This window comes from Leptodactylus fuscus, chromosome 1 (genome assembly GCF_031893055.1).
Source record: "Leptodactylus fuscus isolate aLepFus1 chromosome 1, aLepFus1.hap2, whole genome shotgun sequence".
Lineage (NCBI taxonomy): Eukaryota > Metazoa > Chordata > Amphibia > Anura > Leptodactylidae > Leptodactylus > Leptodactylus fuscus.
In genome coordinates, this window is record NC_134265.1 from 337,921,932 (window position 1) to 337,943,000 (window position 21,069).

Genomic DNA, 21,069 nt, shown 5'->3' on the forward strand with positions numbered 1-21,069 from the left:
AGTACAGTGATAGGTAACATCTCAGCCCAATATAAAAGCAAATGAAGTACTCAATAGCTGGTGCAAGGACACACCACCCCCCTCCTTCAGCGACCCCTCCTGGGCTCACAGTTCAAGCTAATCATTGACAGGACTTTTACAATCCAGTTCTATAGAGCAGCTGAGATAAGACAGTCCTGCTCCTGGAGCACAAGACAGCTGGAGGAGCTCTGGGATCTCATCATTCTCCCTGCAGCAGCTGAATGGAAGCTTCTCCATCCTTACACATGAAAGGAACCCCATAGGAGATCAGGGGGGACATAATGGCTGAATTTTGGCTGAAGGGTTATTACTGGATTTTATTGATTTGGACAAGAGAAGTCATTGGAAGTCCTGGAGAAGGTATACAAGTCTGGGAAAGACTCAGCCAAGTGAACCCTTTAAATGAAAGTCAGCTGTTTGCCCATGGGACATTCCCTCCTGACTTTCTTTGGGGTGTGGGCAGCTCATCATTGCAGATAGAAGATGACCACTCCAATAGGGGACCTTCTGTGTGGGACCACTTTCTGAAGACCCAACAGTCTTCCAGAGGCATCTCCACCATGGACCCTCCTGCAGACGTCTCAGACAGTTTCTCAAGCAAGGAGATGCCGGCTCTGGAGTTTTTAGGGGTGCATTTTTACCATTTTTCCATTTCTTGGCCGAGACTGTTCCCACAAGGAAATAGTGACCATAGCGAGCAGGGTGTGCGCTACTACAACCGCACCATCAATATGCTGCTCAAGAAGGGCATTCAGCCAGTGATCACTCTTTACCACTGGGACCTACCTGTGCCCATACAGGAAAAGTATGGTGGCTGGGCAAACCAGAGTATCATCCATCTGTTTAATTACTATGCCAGGTTTTGCTTCCAAAAGTTTGGGGATCGGGTCAAGTATTGGATCACCATGCACAACCCTTATCTGATTGCCTGGCATGGATATGGCACTGGGATGAATGCCCCCTGGATTAAGGAAGGTGATGCAGCCGTGTCTAGAGTGGCCCATAACCTGATCAAGGTAAAGAACTGGGCGCATGCAATGAATGCTATCGTGTCATTATTGATCTGTAGGGAATCAATGTATCAAGTACTAAGTCTCTAAAATTAATCAGAAACATTTGCAAATATTTTACAGTAAATAGTATTATGTTATACCATCTAAATTGGCACTGCTATGACGTATATGATATTACCATATTGTAATCGGCCAGGGTTACATCTTATGTAGGGATGTCCGTAACCCTATAGAAATAAGCAGGTGATGACTTTGGCACTTCATTCCTTTACCCAGGGCTATCTGCTGGTCTAAGGTTAGAAGAATATTCAATATTATCATATGAATAAATCAGCTCACAGTTAACTTAATCTTTTATGTAATTTTTGTTATTTTTTGATTTTGTGCACTTTGATTTTAGATGGAGAAATGATCCCGCACATTGATAGCGTCGGATTTCCCTACAATAACTTTCTGTTCCTTGTAATTTCTATAGCTGGCCGTAAATCGCTAACAATGCAAATAGTTTTATCATCACTAAGGATAATTGCTTTGTCTGAGACGAATGGTTACAACCAATGGAAGACGTATGTGCAATATTTGTCTTTCACTCTTCAGAATTCTTCATGGCCTTTATCTTACTATTGTGCAAGAAAAATACGTATCAGCCAAAGCATGATAAATCACATGACGCAGACGATTTTTCATGGGAAAAAAAAATCAATCTTAGGGAACAGCCGCACATAGCGCATACGCTGTGGAGATCCCTGATTTGTGGATGGAAAATCTGCAGTTTAGTACAGAAGTGGATGACGTAAAGAAATGGATGAGGTTACTAAAAATGTAAAAAAATAAAAGTACAAATTATCAGGTTGCCAATCATATAAAATGCAAAACTTGCTAAGTCTTGAATAGAACATTACCTCTTATGTGTATACATATTGTGTGGTTATTGCAGATATCTGTACGTGCGCTCGATGCCAAGTAGTGCAATGTAGTCAAACATGCCAAATCCCTCTGAATACTGAAACTGCCCTGAAAGTGCTCAGTTTGGGATTTGCCGCTGTCTCTAAGGTGACCGCACTCGGCTATATATGTTGCATGCTTTATTTTGGCCACATTCTTGATGTATCCATTGTTAGTGTGGACAATAAGGACTAGCTGTCACAGGGTCATCCATCTCTGACAGTGCTCACACAAGCTGGGCAGGTGCGTAAACTGCTTAGGGTATGTTCATGAGATTGTGCCTGTCCAGATTTAGGAGATAATATGGTGTTATCCCACAGAACACTTATATTCTGCAAAGCATAAAATATGCATTTTTAAAGTTCATTTTGCAATATATAATAGATAGATAGATAGATAGATAGATAGATAGATAGATAAATGATAGATAGATAGATAGATAGATAGATAGATAGATAGATAGGAGATAGATAGATAGATAGATAGATAGATAGATAGATAGATAGATAGGAGATAGATAGATAGATAGATAGATAGATAGATAGATAGATAGGAGATAGATAGATAGATAGATAGATAGATAGATAGATAGGAGATAGATAGATAGATAGATAGATAGATAGATAGATAGGAGATAGATAGATAGATAGGAGATAGATAGATAGATAGATAGATAGATAGATAGATAGATAGATAGATAGATAGGAGATAGAAAGATAGATAGATAGATAGATAGATAGATAGGAGATAGATAGATAGATAGATAGATAGATAGATAGGAGATAGATAGATAGATAGATAGATAGATAGATAGGAGATAGATAGATAGATAGTAGATAGATAGACAGATAATAGATAGATAGATAGATAGATAGATAGGAGATAGAAAGATAGATAGATAGATAGATAGATAGATAGATATGAGATAGATAGATAGATAGATAGATAGATAGGAGATAGATAGATAGATAGTAGATAGATAGATAGATAAATAGATAGGAGATAGATAGATATTGTCTATTTTCTGCGCCACATTATCAAGAGAGAGAAAAGAGTTGTTATTTTTTTTATGTAGATTGTGAGCCCTATATAGGGATACACATATAGGGATCACAATGTACATTTTTTTCCTATCAGTATGTCTTTGTAGAATGGGAGGAAATCCACGCAAAGACGGGGAGAACATGCAAACTCCTTGCAGATGTTGCTCCTGGCGGGATTCGAACTCCAGTGCTGCATGGCTGCAGTGCTAACCACTGAGCCACCATGTTGCCCAAGAGTTGTTATATTTCCTGATTGGAGTGATCCCGGAAACAAGTTATAATAACATATTATATTATATTATATTACATACCAGTCAACCATAACATGACCGTTGACTACCTTGTGATAATGGCACCTTCCAGAAAGTGAGATATATAAGAGCGTGTTCACATGGAGGAATGTGATTGGGCTGAAAAAAATGTGCTTCAAGAAATATGTTCCAAAATCTGGTAAAAAGCTCCATTTCTGCTCCCATTCATTTCAATTGGAGCGTTAACCAGAATCGGCCTAAGGAATAAGCAAGGTGCTTTAAAAGTCTTTGAAGGGTAGGATGGTTGGGGGGGGCACCCCAGAATTATAGTATTTGGGTGCCTGAGGCACCTCATTCTGATACCAGCTGGGTAAGAGCATCTCCAAAATGGCAGGTCTTGTGGGATGTTCTGTGGGTAGGACCTGCCAAAAACGGTCCAAGCAAAGAAACCAGTAATGCTTGTGGAAAATGAAGGCTAGCCCATCAGGTCTGATCCCAGAATCTGTCCTGTACTACTGTCTGCACACGCACAGTCCTGGCCTGGTTTCCACTTACAAATCCTGATACAAAATGCCAACCGAATCCGCATTGTGTGAATGAGGCCTAATGTCTCTTTCTTAAAGGAATGCGGTATATGCCTTGTCATCTCTGCTTACATATTCCATTAATTATTACTCTTTTCAATACCCTGCAGCTGTTGTATCCTTGACTTTTGGATCTTGTATGTGCGTGTGTATGTGGGTTGTACTTACTACAGATACTTGTTCCAAGTTTGCTACGATAGGGCTAGCGCTAACCAGTCTCAGCTAAGACTAGTACGGATATAATTTTAAAGGGGTTTTCTGGGCTAAGCTGTTTGACGACCTTTCCTAATGATAGGTCATCAATATCAGATCTGTGGGTGCTTCACACCTAACACTTACAGGTCAGCAGCTGACTCTCAGAGAATGGAGCAGGAAGCAGACAGCAAGCAAAGGGTAGCTGATCTGCAATACCCTGTATGGCCACTACACAAGAGAAAAGAGCTGACCTCAATGACTTATAATTAGGATTGGTCATCAATATTTTTAGCCCCAAAAACACTTTAAGGCTGGGGCTACATGTGACGTCAACTCAGTTTGGCCACAGTGTTTTACACTCCCTGCTTTCTAGTGAATCCCATCCACACATTGCGGAAAAATATGTGTAGCGGAAATATGTTGCAAATATGTTGCGGTTTTGTTAATTGCAGCATGTCAGTTATACCTACGGAAAAATCGACGGCTTCCTTATTGGTGTAATGGAAGCAGAATATCCGCAGCGTGAAAAACTGCGATGTACAGCACAATATATGGACAGTGAGACTCAGGCGTACATCACTTTGGTCAGAGGTCTCTGCATCTGCCATACGTTATATACTGTTTCTGGGTTCTTCTTCTGGCAGAGGTTCTTGCTTCAAGTGACCGCTAAGGCCAATCAGCGGCCTACAGAAAAGACACAGGATATCACTCTGAGGCTGCTTATTGGCCTCAATGGTCACTTGAGGTGAGGACTTCTGCCAGAAGTTATTCTGCTTCTCTACTGGGCAACAGGATTCAGGACATTAGCCATTGGCATTCTGCTACAAGGTGGTTACACTAGTAAAACCTAGTAAGGCTGAGGCCCCAAGTTGCAGAAACGCAGCTTTTTTTTGTTGCATGGTTTTTTTGATCCAAAGCCAGGAGGGGATTGAGCAGATGGTAGAATGATAAGAACTTCCTAGATATTTCCCATTCCTTTAGTAGCCATTCTTGGCTTAGGCTCAAAAAAACACAACAGAATCAGTTTTTTTTTTCTTAATTATTCTTTTTCCATTTTTCTCTAATTATTTGCAGCTATTAGGTCTGTAAAGCAGACGACACAGAACATTCATCAGTTTCAAAGCCTCAGTCTTGTTCCTATATGTGTGTTACATGTTCTCTGCAGCAATGGCCTACAGGCTGCACCACTGCAAGCAAGATAGCTGGTATCTATGAACCTTGAGTGCACACCTGTCATATAAGAGACATTCTCATTGCAGTATGCGCTGTTCCTTTGACTCCAGGGGAAGTATAATGTTCCAAGGCAGTGGTTCACACAGGGTTTTTTGGTCCAAGTGGTTCACTTGGGCCTAATCTGGAACGAAATTCTGCAACTGGATGCTGGATCTTATGTGATAAGACAGATTTTGATTGTAAGTAAAGGTGTCGTTGAGTTTCTTAGAATAGGCCATCAATATCAGATCTGCAGGGGTCCAACACTTGGGACCGCCACAGATCACCAATAATGAGGGAGCACGAGAGAGCTGTGCAAACTGTAATGGCGAGTGTAGGTACAGCAGTGCTGCCCCATTGACCCCTACAGATCTAATATTGATGGCCTATCCTAAGAATAGGCTATCAATCTTAGAAACCCAATAACCCCTTTAACAGCAGGTAAAAAATGCAGATAAAGAATTGCAAGGATCTGGTGCCAGAACAGTTCCACTGAAGTTCATTTTCCCAGAGTAGATCATGGAGATAAGACGCTGCATTTTCTCTGCTATCGCTTTTTTCTTGTCCACATACCTTCCAGGCTCACAGCTGTCAGTCCTACATCACCATCTTTGTATCAAGGGGTTGTCAGTGAGCAATGGGCTAGGACTCCTGGCCTTCCCCTCACAGCTACATATGAAGGGAGGCAATGAGAAGATTCTTGACATTTCTGGACCCCTAGACGACCATGGATTATATAATTCAAGATGTTTCTACCTATACAAGGAGCAATGGATTTGAATTACTAAATATTTTAAAGCTGTTGTATGTGATTTTAAGAAAATTGCCAATGTGTGGATAAGTTGATAAAAAAACCATAAACTTACATATGCAATTCCCTGACGCTTCAGTGCCATCGCTCCTGTGGTCCCCAATGGTCTCTGCTTGTTCTGTAATGATGATGTTATATACTGTACATCCACCTTCTGCAACCAAACATTGACTATACTCTACATGCTAACATGCATGCCCTTAGGTGTTTCTGCAAACCAGGTGTTAATCTATAGGGAGCTACCTTCCAATAGATGACGTTAGGAGCAAATTCCTCTTTTTCACCAATGCGGTCTTATTTGTACTACTTACCCAGAATTCTTAGTAGGACATGCTTGACGTAATAAGTCCCTATACCAGTCTCTCCCTAATGACAAAAACCCTGGACCAATTCTTTAATAGCCATTTTCCCCAAAATCAAGTAATCTCCCGAAAAATGAGTCATTGATTTTTGTTCCTTGAAGTTGGTATATCTTACCTTTTATCTGTTTTTGGAAAATTTGGAGCGAAAACACATCCCTCCCACAATCCTGAATGGTATATTACATTGTAATAAATTTTTACTTGTTGACACTGAGTTTTTTTGCATGTAAAAAATATCAATCACTGTCTGCTGACCGTGCCTGAGCCCAATTAACATATTGGGTGCTGAAACTAATAACACAGATTGCTTAAGTATAGTGGGGGTTCGGCTGAATCCACACAGGGTTTTTTGGACCAGATTTTGACAGAATCCGCCTCAGAATCCTGCTCAAAAAAACGCCTCCCGGAATCCGCGGCGCGACACTCCCTCCTGACGAGGCCCATTCATTTGGGCCTAATCCAGAGCGGAATGCTGCGACTATCAGAATGCAACAAATGTCAGAATGCCGCGACTGTTGGAATGCTGTGACTGTTGGAATGCTGCGACAGTCGCAGCTAGCGGCGGGGGGCCTTTTTTGATCCAGATTCTGAGGCGGCTTCCCGCATCAAAATCCGGTCCAAAAAACCCCGTGTGAACCCAGCCACCCAGCCTTACAGAGAAAGTTACAACTGCACCAGAATCAGTGGACCAGAGACCATTAAAGAAAGCAAAGAGCTGGAGTTGGTGAAGGTGGTAGTAATGGAAAAATACCAGGAAACTTCCATACCCCGAGCATGCTGCAATACTAAAAGTAAACAAAACTCCAGGAAACACCAAAAACAAAGCGGCAGAGTGTTTACTGTATTTTATATCTCAAAATAAACTTTCATGTAATATCTGCCTGCACAATTTTGGGGTGATAAAACATTTGTAAACATATCAGGAAATACACCATGGAAAATGCAATATTTTTGCAAAAAAAAATTCTTCATTTATACTAGTATATTTGGTGGTCTTTATTCTTTTATGGAATACTGTGTATTCAATTTCCAAGTCTAGTAGGAAATTCCATACCCATAGCATACTGGGGGAATATTCATCAAGATCGGTGTATTCCTTTGCACCAGCGGAGGGCGCTCTTAATGTATGATGAGGGAATTAGGTACTTTTGTAGCATAATTATTAGAGATGAGTGAGTACTGTTTGGATCAGCCGATCCGAACAGCACGCTCGCATAGAAATGAATGGACGTAGCCGGCACGCGGGGGGGTTAAGCGGCCGGCCGCCGTCAAAGCGGAAGTACCAGGTGCTTCCATTCATTTCTATGGAGTGTGCTGTTCGGATCGGCTGATCCCAACAGTACTCGCTCATCGCTAATAATTATGGTCCCTCCCAGTTGGAGAAAAGTGCACAAAAACGCCACCTGCGACTATTTTGGTTGCAAGTGGCGTTCAATTGATGCAAATCACTGATTTTTTTTTTCTAATCACTACTTTTTGATGGAAGCGATTTGATGCATTTTCCACCACAGTATGTTTAAATAAATAAATTTTAAAAAAACACAACCAAAATGTCAAATTACAAATGAACGAAAATTGTGTTTCTCTTAAAATACTCTTTGTAAAACCAGCCACAATGTATCTTATCTAATTTAATTGTGATAGTAGATAGTGGTATATCCTACTACGTAGAGAACGTGATCGTGTGTAATACGTGTCAGTGGTTTTAGATTAACTACCAAACTCATTGGCAAAAGAAGTGACTCTACTGCAGGGAACATGCCAGCTGTAATGTCACACCACAGCCGCGCTCGCTATCGATCCGGTTTCTTTCAGGCAGGTAAACATTTAGCTTTGATAAGGAGAAGTGATATGGTAGGCAGTATAACTGATTATATAGAAAGCATTTACCCTTACCATTTGTATTTTTTTATGCTTTAAGTATTAAATTTTTTTGTAATGACTGTTTTTCTATTTTTCAACTTTCAAATTTCTCACAAATTTTTTTTTAAATCTATGTAAAAGACTACTTCTTTGAGTAGACCAACGCCTTATGCAGACCAGAATTTCCATATATCATATCATATTATTTTATGATTTAGGCTGGTCAGTAGGGGGAGCAATAGCTGGGGGGCCAATCTGCTGTTCTGGGTTTCTTCCAATCCCCATACTACACAGTGTATCGAGTAACAGATAGCTCTGTGCCCCATATAGTGGCTGGATACCTCAACTGTATCTTTGTTCCCACAGTGGAATAGGCTATATATATATATATATATATATATATATATATATATATATACATATATATATACAGTCCTATGAAAAAGTTTGGGCACCCCTATTAATCTTAATCATTTTTAGTTCTAAATATTTTGGTGTTTGCAACAGCCATTTCAGTTTGATATATCTAATAACTGATGGACACAGTAATATTTCAGGATTGAAATGAGGTTTATTGTACTAACAGAAAATGTGCAATATGCATTAAACCAAAATTTGACCGGTGCAAAAGTATGGGCACCCTTATCATTTTATTGATTTGAATTCCCCTAACTACTTTTTACTGACTTACTGAAGCACAAAATTGGTTTTGTAACCTCAGTGAGCTTTGAACTTCATAGCCAGATGTATCCAATCATAAGAAAAGGTATTTAAGGTGGCCAATTGCAAGTTGATCTCCTATTTGAATCTCCTCTGAAGAGTGGCATCATGGGCTACTCAAAACAACTCTCAAATGATCTGAAAACAAAGATTGTTCAACATAGTTGTTCAGGGGAAGGATACAAAAAGTTGTCTCAGAGATTTAACCTGTCAGTTTCCACTGTGAGGAACATAGTAAGGAAATGGAAGACCACAGGGACAGTTCTTGTTAAGCCCAGAAGTGGCAGGCCAAGAAAAATATCAGAAAGGCAGAGAAGAAGAATGGTGAGAACAGTCAAGGACAATCCACAGACCACCTCCAAAGAGCTGCAGCATCATCTTGCTGCAGATGGTGTCACTGTGCATCGGTCAACTATACAGCGCACTTTGCACAAATAGAAGCTGTATGGGAGAGTGATGAGAAAGAAGCCGTTTCTGCACGTACGCCACAAATAGAGTTGCCTGAGGTATGAAAAAGCACATTTGGACAAGGCAGCTTCATTTTGGAAACAAAAATTGAGTTGTTTGGTTATAAAAAAAAGGCGTTATGCATGGCGTCCAAAAAGAAACAGCATTCCAAGAAAAACACATGCTACCCACTGTAAAATTTGGTGGAGGTTCCATCATGCTTTGGGGCTGTGTGGCCAATGCCGGCATCGGGAATCTTGTTAAAGTTGAGAGTCGCATGGATTCCACTCAGTATCAGCAGATTCTTGAGAATAATGTTCAAGAATCTGTGACGAAGTTGAAGTTACGCCGGGGATGGATATTTCAGCAAGACAATGATCCAAAACACCGCTCCAAATCCTCAGGCATTCATGCAGAGGAACAATTACAATGTTCTGGAATGGCCATCCCAGTCCCCAGACCTGAATATCATTGAACATCTGTGGGATGATTTGAAGCGGGCTGTCCATGCTCGGCGACCATCTAACTTAACTGAACTTGAATTGATTGTCCAAAATGCCTTTATCCAGGATCCAGGAACTGATTAAAAGCTACAGGAAGCGACTAGAGGCTGTTATCTTTGCAAAAGGAGGATCTACTAAATATTAATGTCACTTTTCTGTTGAGGTGCCCATACTTTTGCACCGGTCAAATTTTGGTTTAATGCATATTGCACATTTTCTGTTAGTACAATAAACCTCATTTCAATCCTGAAATATTACTGTGTCCATCAGTTATTAGATATATCAAACTGAAATGGCTGTTATAAACACCAAAATATTTAGAACTAAAAATGATTAAGATTAATAGGGGTGCCCAAACTTTTTCATAGGACTGTATATACATATATATCCCGGACTACACCTGTAAGGCTGGTCTTACACGACCGTAATGATTCTACGGTCCGCATGTTGCTGATCAGCAACACTAGTTGCTGATCGGAACATACACTCCGCAGATGTCCGTGTCCTGCCGCACTCGCCCATAGAGTTCTATGGGCTAGTCCGTGCAGTGCCGCAATTCATGGGCATTACGGACATGTTCTAAAAATTGCAGACCACGGTTGCAGCCCGGCCACGCCACAGATAAAATATCCGGTGGTGTAAGAGGCCACATTGAATATAATGTGTCCGCAATTGAAAACCCTCAATTGCGGACTTACATTAAGGTCGTGTAAGACCAGCCTAAGAGGAACACCCCTTAGTAGAAAACTTTGCAATATAAGATTGGATGATTGTTTCAGAGATTTCACTGTGTCCACCCCTACTGTAGCTCAATTTTGTCTAAAGACTCCAATTTCTCATAAACCAATACAATATTACAATATATCAGCAGAACCAGTGACAGGAAGCAATGCACGACACATCCACATTATATGTATATATATAATAGACATCTTGTGACAGAGTATCACTCATTATTGTGTTTTGACAAGCTGATCACTTCATGACACCCATATCTGGACATGTCCATCCAAGAGGGAACGTTAGGAAGGACACGTCTCTATATAAAAAAGGCAAGAGGGTCTCCATTCTACACAAAGCCCACCCTACTACTCCATACTACAGAACCTAGACCCTCCATGTGCCATCATACCGCACTCTATAAAAAAGTACTCTAGAAACCATGATACATAATAGAGAATCCATTGGAGCATGGCACAGTCTTTCCCTAGAAATTTGATATCAAATTGACGCTAGGGTGCGCCATAGACTTCTCTTCTACAGCTGCCAGTGTGTATTGGGCCATAATATGATGTCCATTTTTTTCAGTATTTTGGGGGTCATCGGTTGTGGGACCTGGGCAGTCTCCTGCACTCTTAATGGAGGATATCTTCTAGTCATAAGCCTCTTACCCTTGTACATTACCATATTAAATCATGTGAGTTTTAATCTCGCCAGTAATATATAATAAGTCATGTAATAATCTGATTGTAATTGCCAGCACAGGAGATAATCGGCTTCCTTAGTTAATCCATGTGATTGTTTTTCTCCTGGAACAATAGAATATCAGATTTCTCATTATACCGGAGCTCTGTGACATTTTTGGCAGGCCTAATGTTTTGGTTGTTATTGCGATGAATGTCGTCATTTGCTTCTTTAGACTCATTAGTACTATCCTAGGACTTCCATACATCTCCATGGATATCTCTATGAGCTAGGCTATATGTACACAGCTTTATTATGTTATTGGTTAAGTATTGTCCTGTCAGTCTATTACTCTAGGTTCACACTAGCATTCGGGCATCCATCCCAGATTCTGCTTAAAGGGATTCTACCATTAAAACCCCTTTTTTTGTGGATAAGACGTTGGAATAGCCTTTAGAAAGGCTATTCGTCTCTTACCTTTAGATGTGATCTCCGCTGCGCCGTTCCTTAGAAATACCATTTTTTACCGGTATGTAAATGAGTAATCTGGCAAGGATGGGGGTGGGCCCAAGCGCTGAAAATGTGATGGGGGCGTCCCCACTGCAGCTTGAGAACACGATCCTGCGACGCCTCTATCTTCGGCTGGATCCTCCCCTTCTCTGTCGTCTTCCTCCTGCATCACCTCCGACGCCTACGCAGTTGGTTCTGCCAGTGAGACACCAGCAGAGCCTTTCTAAAGGCTATTCCGACGTCTTATCCACAAAAAAAGAGGTTTTAATGGTAGAATCCCTTTAAAATCGGCAGAGAGCTCCCCCAATTTCAGTATAAGATCGACGGAAACCTGGCTGACCCCATTATAGTCTCGGGGTCCGTGGGTTTCCATATGCAGATAGGGTTTCCATTTTTTGGGTCCCCAAGAGGACCCGAAGGCTGGAAACTCGATCCTTAGTCTGTTATTTCATTTTACCCAATATTGCACTATCCACACTATATACGGTTTGTATCTGCAGGTTGAGTAACAAAGTTATATTGTTGTTTCAGGCTCATGCTGCAGTCTGGCATACCTATAACACACATTTCCGGCCATCTCAGAAGGGATATCTGTCCGTGACATTGGGATCTCACTGGCTAGAACCAGATAAAAAACATATTGACTCGTCAACAATTAACCTGTGTCAAGAATCCATGGACAACGTACTTGGGCGCTTCGCAAAACCTATTCATATTGATGGAGACTACCCAGAAAGTCTGAAGAGAAAACATGGCCCCATCCTTCCCAGGTTTTCTGAGTCAGAAAAGGCTTATATTAAAGGGACAGCCGACTTCTTTGCCTTCTCCTTTGGACCTAATAACTTTAAGAGGTCAAATGATATCAGCAAGTCGGTCCGCGTCTTACTTCATTTAAGAGGAGTGTTGAACTGGATCAAGATGGAATATAACAATCCCAAGATCCTGATAATGGAGAATGGATGGTTCTCAAACAGCAACATCCAAACAGAAGATACCACAACAGTCTACATCATGAAGAAGTTTATCAATGATATCCTTCAGGGTAAGATATCCGCTGCCTTAATACCATCCATTGCATTCAATTTTATTTAAAGGCAACCTGCCTCAACTTTTTCCACCATGATATTATAAAAGGAAAGGTTATAAGTCTCCAACAAGCATAACATATTATTAAAGGATCCATATATGACCATTAAAGCAATGATTGATCTGTTTTCTAATAGATCCCAATGAATGCTAACATATCCCATTGTCTTATATTCATCCTTGCCAACTAAGGATTGGTCATGTTGAAATCCAACTACCCAATCTTGCCAACTAAGGATTGGTCATGTTGAAATCCAACTACCCAATCTTGCCAACTAAGGATTGGTCATGTTGAAATCCAACTACCCAATCTTGCCAACTAAGGATTGGTCATGTTGAAATCCAACTACCCAATCTTGCCAACTAAGGATTGGTCATGTTGAAATCCAACTACCCAATCTTGCTAATTAAGGATTGGTCATGTTGAAATCCAACTACCCAATCTTGCCAACTAAGGATTGGTCATGTTGAAATCCAACTACCCAATCTTGCCAACTAAGGATTGGTCATGTTGAAATCCAACTACCCAATCTTGCCAACTAAGGATTGGTCATGTTGAAATCCAACTACCCAATCTTGCCAACTAAGGATTGGTCATGTTGAAATCCAACAACCCAATCTTGCCAACTAAGGATTGGTCATGTTGAAATTCAACTACCCAATCTTGCCAGCTAAGGATTGGTCATGTTGAAATCCAACTACCCAATCTTGCCAACTAAGGATTGGTCATGTTGAAATCCAACTACCCAATCTTGCCAACTAAGGATTGGTCATGTTGAAATCCAACTACCCAATCTTGCTAATTAAGGATTGGTCATGTTGAAATCCAACTACCCAATCTTGCCAACTAAGGATTGGTCATGTTGAAATCCAACTACCCAATCTTGCCAACTAAGGATTGGTCATGTTGAAATCCAACTACCTGATCTTGTAAACTAAGGATTGGTCATGTTGAAATCCAACTACCTGATCTTGTAAACTAAGGATTGGTCATGTTGAAATCCAACTACCCAATCTTGTCAACTAAGCATTGGTCATGTTGAAATCCAACTACCCAATCTTGCCAACTAAGGATTGGTCATGTTGAAATCCAACACCCTGATCTTTCTTACCTATGACATCAGAGATGGGAGGCCCTATACATACAAGAAAATGCAGATACATAATACTGTATTAACATAAAATTGTTGCCATTTACTTTTTCGTATTTACTTTTTGAAAGCATTCACCGGTCTTTGCCAATGTAAAATTTCACATGAAATAACTGGAGCTTATTACTAACTAGTTCTTATCCTTAACTCCCAACAGCTATTAAATATGATGATCTAAAGGTCTTCGGCTACACCGCCTGGTCCTTGGTGGACAGCTTTGAATGGCAAGAAGGCTACAAAATAAGACGTGGCTTGTTCTACGTAGATTTCGCCAACAAGAACAAAGTGATAACTCCCAAGTCCTCTGCCTTATACTTTAAACAAATCATACAACAGAATGGGTTTCCAGATGAGGCGCCAGAACCAACATTTCAAGGACAGTTTCCATGTGACTTCTCCTGGGGGATTACAGATTCAGTGCTAAAGGTAAATATAGCGACTGATGATACCATGGTAGCTCGTACAGTAGTAAACCTATATCCATACAGATGAATTAGGTAACACCTCTGGCTTACAGCTTTAAGCCTATAGCAGTACAATAGAATTGTCATCGACTCTGCCTCCCTGTAATGATAATGAACAGAGATGAGCGAGCGGCATTCGATCGGATATCAGGCTGTTCGAGATGATCGATTCAAGTCGAACACCAGGTGGCATACTCACCTAAAATTCGATTCCCCTCCCACCTTCCCTGGCGCTTTTTTTGCACCAATAACTGCGCAGGGGAGGTGGGACAGGAACTACGACAACAGAGGCATCGAAAAAAAATCGGAAAAAGTAATTGGCTGGCTAAATCAGGTGACCTCCAATTTATACAAATAGTGGATTTAATATCCGGTTCATATGAGACTGTGAACTATGTGACTGTGAGACAGGGATAGATCTACAGGAAGGGTTAGCTAGGGATTACTTTTATTTAGGTGGGAATGTCACTCACGCAGCTCTTTGGGACTCTATCTGGTCGGGATCCCTGTCAGCTTGCGATATGCACGAGTTGACTTTTTCCCATAGGAATGCATTGACCAGCGTTGATTGGCCGAATGCCATACAGAGTACAGCATTCGGCCAATCAACACTGGTTCTGCCGGAGGCTCGTTTGTGAGGAGGCAGAGTCTAAGATCAGACCAGAATGGAGACTGCTATGGACCTGCTGTTAGATTCTGCCTCCTCCGGCAGAACCAGCGTTGATTGGCCGAATGCTGTACTCTGTATGGCATTCGGCCAATCAATGCTGGTCAATGCATTCCTATGCCGAGATGTAGCAGTGCTGGCTGTGCGCTCAGCACTGCTACACCGGAGATGAAGCAGAGCTGAGTGTGTGCTGAACCCTGCTGCACACTCAGCTCTGCTGAGATGCAGCAAAGCTGAGTGTGCAGCAGGGTTCAGCGCACACTCAGCTCTGCTACATCTCTGATGCAGCAGAGCTGAGTGTGCAGCAGGGTTCAGCACATCTCTGATGCAGCAGAGTTGACTGTGCAGCAGGGTTCAGCGCATCTCTGATGCAGCAGAGCTGAGTGTGCAGCAGGGTTCAGTGCATCTCTGATGCAGCAGAGCTGAGTGTGCAGCAGGGTTCAGCGCACACTCAGCTCTGTTACATCTCTGATGCAGCATAGCTGAGTGTGCAGCAGGGTTCAGCGCATCTCTGATGCAGCAGAGCTGAGTGTGCAGCACAGTTCAGTGCATCTCTGATGTAGCAGAGCTGAGTGTGCAGTAGGGTTTAGTGCATCTCTGATGCAGCAGAGCTGAGTGTGCAGTAGGGTTTAGTGCATCTCTGATGCAGCAGAGCTGAGTGTGCAGCAGGGTTCACATCTCCAGTGTAGCAATGCTGGCCGTGCGCTCAGCTCGGGTGCATCTCCGGTGTATAAGAGCTGAGTGCACAGCCAGCACTGCTACATCTCGGCATAGGAATGCATTGACCAGCGTTGATTGGCCGAATGCTGTACTCTGTATGGCATTCGGCCAATCACCGCTCGTCAATGCATTCCTATGGGAAAAAGTCAGCTCCCGCATATCGCAAGCTGACAGGGATCCCGACGTAATACAGTGACTTGGGCATGTTAGATGCCCCCAGACATGCTTCCCCTGCTGTCCCAGTTGCATTCCAGGGTGTTAGCATCATTTCCTGGGGTGTCATAGTGAACTTGGTGACCCTCCTGAGTCGAATAGTGGTTTCCCCCTAAATGAGTATTTATTCCCCATAGACTATAATGGGGTTCGATCAGGGGTGAACCTTCCCCTTTCGCCGCCCGAGCTAACTGCAGAAAGCCGCCCCCCCCCCCCTGCCGGGAGGAGGGGGCGGATCGGGGCGTGGCCGGGTGGATCGGGGGCGTGGCCGAGTGAAGGGGCGGGGCTTAGCCCCGTTCGCCGGCAGAGAGTAGGCCCGGAGACTGCCTGCTCTCTGCCTGAGCGTGAGGGGAGGCTACCGGAGCAGCGCTGCTTCAGTGGCCTCCCCAAACCACCGCTCGGTGATAAGCCAGTCCAGGACAGCTTGTCCTGGACTGGCTTAGGTTAGCAAAAATGCCGCCCTCCCTGAGGCCCTGGCATAGTGCCGCCTGAAGCGCTCGCTTCAGGTCGCCTCATGGGAGGTGCGGCACTGGGTTCGATCGAACAGTCGAGTATTGAGCGACTACTCGAATCGAATTTCGAACATTTCACTGTTCACTCATCTCTAATAATGAAATGACTCCCAAATGTTCAGGCCAAGTGGGTTCCAATTTTTTAACATAAAGCATGCAAATGACGCATGGATGATGTCCAAGTGTCATCCAAGTGTCTTCCATACTCCTTTATTTTGAAATGGCAGGTTCAGATATGTTTCAATCCATTTTCATGGGACAAGATAGGACTTGCCCTGTAACTATCGGAACCTCATGTTCAGGAGGTCTTAGTCCATTCTGTCCCCATCTATGCAAGGAAGTGTACAAGTGAGTTACAGAGTGAAAACAGTTATATTGCACATTTTGGTTTTCTTTATGCAGATAGAAAACGGGCATCAAAATGTAAAAAAATATATATTTATAATAAACGCCTGATTTAGAGACTGTATAATGTTGTGTGATTCTCTTCACAGGCAGAGCAGACCCCATCATCTCCTCAGTTTGTGGATCGTAAATTATATGTATGGAACGTTACAGGCGACGGCATCCTGCATGCAATAAAAGGAGTAGAGCTAAAGACTCGGGCGGCACAATGTACCGATTTCATCACCATCAAAAAGCAACTAGCCCTACTGAAAAACATGAAAGTCAATTATTATAGGTTTGCTCTCAACTGGTCATTGATTATGCCAAAAGGTGACTTGTCCATCATTAACCGAGAAGTTCTGAGATATTATCGTTGCATGATAACTGAGGCTTCCAAACTCGGAATCCAGACCATGCTAACCATGTATTATCCAACACATGGGTCTTTAAGTCTTCCTGGGCCACTGGTAGGACATGGAGGCTGGTTAAACAGAACCATTACCCAGGCTTTTAGTGACTATGCCAAGCTGTGCTTTCACGAATTTGGTGATCTGGTAAAACAGTGGATTACCATTAATGAACCAAACCGTCTAAGCCAATATTACCATAACAGCAGTAACAACAGCTACCAAGCGGTGCACAATGCACTCCTAGCCCATGCCACAGCATGGCATTTGTATGACAAGATCTATAGACCCCATCAACATGGTCAGATATCTGTATCTTTGCATACAGACTGGGCTGAGCCTGCAAATCCCTTCCTACATTCCCACACCGAAGCTGCAGAGAGGTTCCTGCAGTTTGACATTGCTTGGATTGCCGAGCCAATCTTTGGTTCGGGTGACTATCCTAGGCTCATGCGACAATACATTACCACCAAAAACCAGAAGGGAATGTCTAAGTCTTTTTTGCCCTATTTCACAGAAGAAGAAAGAAAAATGGTGAAAGGTACGGCTGACTTTTTTGCCATGAATCATTTCACCACTAGATTGGTGATTCACGAGCCAAAGAATGATAGCAGGTTTGAATCAGATCGCGACATTCACTTTCTGTCAGATGCGACATGTCTAATGTCATTCAACGGACTTGCAGTTGTACCACATGGGATAAGACGACTCCTGAACTGGATCAGGAAGAACTATGGAAACATTCCAATTTATGTTACAGCAAATGGAGTGGACGACAAAGCAATAGATAATGACGAACATAGAATATATTACCTGCAGAAATATAGCCAGCAGGTATTACAAGGTGAGTGGTCTTTGCAGTTATACTCTCAATAACTAGACAATATACCAAGTGTCAGCTATAATACTTATGCCTCACATTCTGGTACATACCATTCTTCTATCATCTTGTAAGAACAGAAGAGGATAGTATACCTAGGTACAGAGATGGGGGAGGATAGTATACCTAGGTACAGATATAGGGGAGGATAGTATACCTAGGTACAGAGATGGAGGAGGATAGTATACCTAGGTACAGAGATGGAGGAGGATAGTATACCTAGGTACAGAGCTGGGGAAGGATAGTATACCTAGGTACAGAGCTGGGGAAGGATAGTATACCTAGGTACAGAGATGGGGAGGATAGTATACCTAGGTACAGAGATGGGGAAGGATAGTATACCTAGGTACAGATATGGGGAAGGATAGTATACCTAGGTACAGAGCTGGGGAAGGATAGTATACCTAGGTACAGAGATGGGGGAGGATAGTATACCTAGGTACAGATATGGGGGAGGATAGTATACCTAGGTACAGAGATGGGGAGGATAGTATACCTAGGTACAGAGCTGGGGAAGGATAGTATACCTAGGTACAGAGATGGGGAGGATAGTATACCTAGGTACAGAGATGGGGAAGGATAGTATACCTAGGTGCAGAGATGGGGGAGGATAGTATACCTAGGTACAGATATGGGGGAGGATAGTATACCTAGGTACAGAGCTGGGGGAGGATAGTATACCTAGGTACAGAGATGGGGGAGGATAGTATACCTAGGTACAGAGATGGGGGAGGATAGTATACCTAGGTACAGAGCTGGGGAAGGATAGTATACCTAGGTACAGAGATGGGGAGGATAGTATACCTAGGTACAGAGATGGGGAAGGATAGTATACCTAGGTACAGATACGGGGAAGAATAGTATACCTAGGTACAGAGCTGGGGAAGGATAGTATACCTAGGTACAGAGATGGGGAGGATAGTATACCTAGGTACAGAGATGGGGGAGGATAGTATACCTAGGATAGGATAGTAGGATAGTATAGGATAGATAGGATAGGATAGTATACCTAGGTACAAAGATGGGGAAGGATAGTATACCTAGGTACAGATATAGGGGAGGATAGTATACCTAGGTACAGAGATGGAGGAGGATAGTATACCTAGGTACAGAGATGGAGGAGGATAGTATACCTAGGTACAGAGCTGGGGAAGGATAGTATACCTAGGTACAGAGATGGGGAGGATAGTATACCTAGGTACAGAGATGGGGAGGATAGTATACCTAGGTACAGAGATGGGGGAGGATAGTATACCTAGGTACAGATATGGGGGAGGATAGTATACCAAGGTACAGAGATGGGGAAGGATAGTATACCTAGGATAGGATAGTAGGATAGTATAGGATAGATAGGATAGGATAGTATACCTAGGTACAAAGATGGGGAAGGATAGTATACCTAGGTACAGATATAGGGGAGGATAGTATACCTAGGTACAGAGATGGAGGAGGATAGTATACCTAGGTACAGAGATGTAGGAGGATAGTATACCTAGGTACAGAGCTGGGGAAGGATAGTATACCTAGGTACAGAGATGGGGAGGATAGTATACCTAGGTACAGAGATGGGGAAGGATAGTATACCTAGGTACAGATATGGGGAAGGATAGTATACCAAGGTACAGAGATGGGGAAGGATAGTATACCTAGGTACAAAGATGGGGAAGGATAGTATACCTAGGTGCAGAGATGGGGAGGATAGTATACCTAGGTACAGAGATGGGGAAGGATAGTATACCTAGGTACAGAGATGGGGAAGGATAGTATACCTAGGTACAGAGATGGGGAGGATAGTATACCTAGGTACAGAGATGGGGAAGGATAGTATACCTAGGTACAGAGATGGGGAAGGATAGTATACCTAGGTACAGAGATGGGGAGGATAGTATACCTAGGTACAGAGATGGGGGAGGATAGTATACCTAGGTACAGAGATGGGGAAGGATAGTATACCTAGGTACAGAGATGGGGAGGATAGTATACCTAGGTACAGATATGGGGGAGGATAGTATACCAAGGTACAGAGATGGGGAAGGATAGTATAACTAGGTACAAAGATGGGGTAGGATAGTATACCTAGGTACAGATATAGGGGAGGATAGTATACCTAGGTACAGAGATGGAGGAGGATAGTATACCTAGGTACAGAGCTGGGGAAGGATAGTATACCTAGGTACAGAGATGGGGAGGATAGTATACCTAGGTACAGAGATGGGGAAGGATAGTATACCTAGGTACAGATATGGGGAAGGATAGTATACCAAGGTACAGAGATGGGGAAGGATAGTATACCTAGGTACAAAGATGGGGAAGGATAGTATACCTAGGTGCAGAGATGGGGAGGATAGTATACCTAGGTACAGAGATGGGGAAGGATAGTATACCTAGGTACAGAGATGGGGATGATAGTATACCTAGGTACAGAGATGGGGAGGATAGTATACCTAGGTACAGAGATGGGGAAGGATAGTATACCTAGGTACAGAGATGGGGGAGGATAGTATACCTAGGTACAGAGATGGGGAGGATAGTATACCTAGGTACAGACATGGAGGAGGATAGTATACCTAGGTACAGAGCTGGGGAAGGATAATATACCTAGGTACAGAGATAGGGAGGATAGTATACCTAGGTACAGATATGGAAGAGGATAGTATACCTAGGTACAGAGATGGGGAGGATAGTATACCTAGGTACA

General features: G+C 42.5%; 1 protein-coding gene across 1 annotated transcript in view; it reads left to right on the forward strand.

The window, feature by feature from the left end:
* The first annotated feature begins 207 nt into the window (after nucleotides 1-207).
* The window catches only part of KLB (klotho beta), a 35,889-nt gene continuing 15,027 nt past the window's right edge, over nucleotides 208-21,069 (forward strand). The window contains exons 1-4 of the mRNA XM_075266462.1: nucleotides 208-1,037; nucleotides 12,416-12,926; nucleotides 14,279-14,547; nucleotides 17,192-18,335. Of these exons, the coding sequence (XP_075122563.1) occupies nucleotides 303-1,037; nucleotides 12,416-12,926; nucleotides 14,279-14,547; nucleotides 17,192-18,335 (2,659 nt within the window). The 5' untranslated portion in view covers nucleotides 208-302. The remainder of the gene's footprint in view (nucleotides 1,038-12,415; nucleotides 12,927-14,278; nucleotides 14,548-17,191; nucleotides 18,336-21,069) is intronic.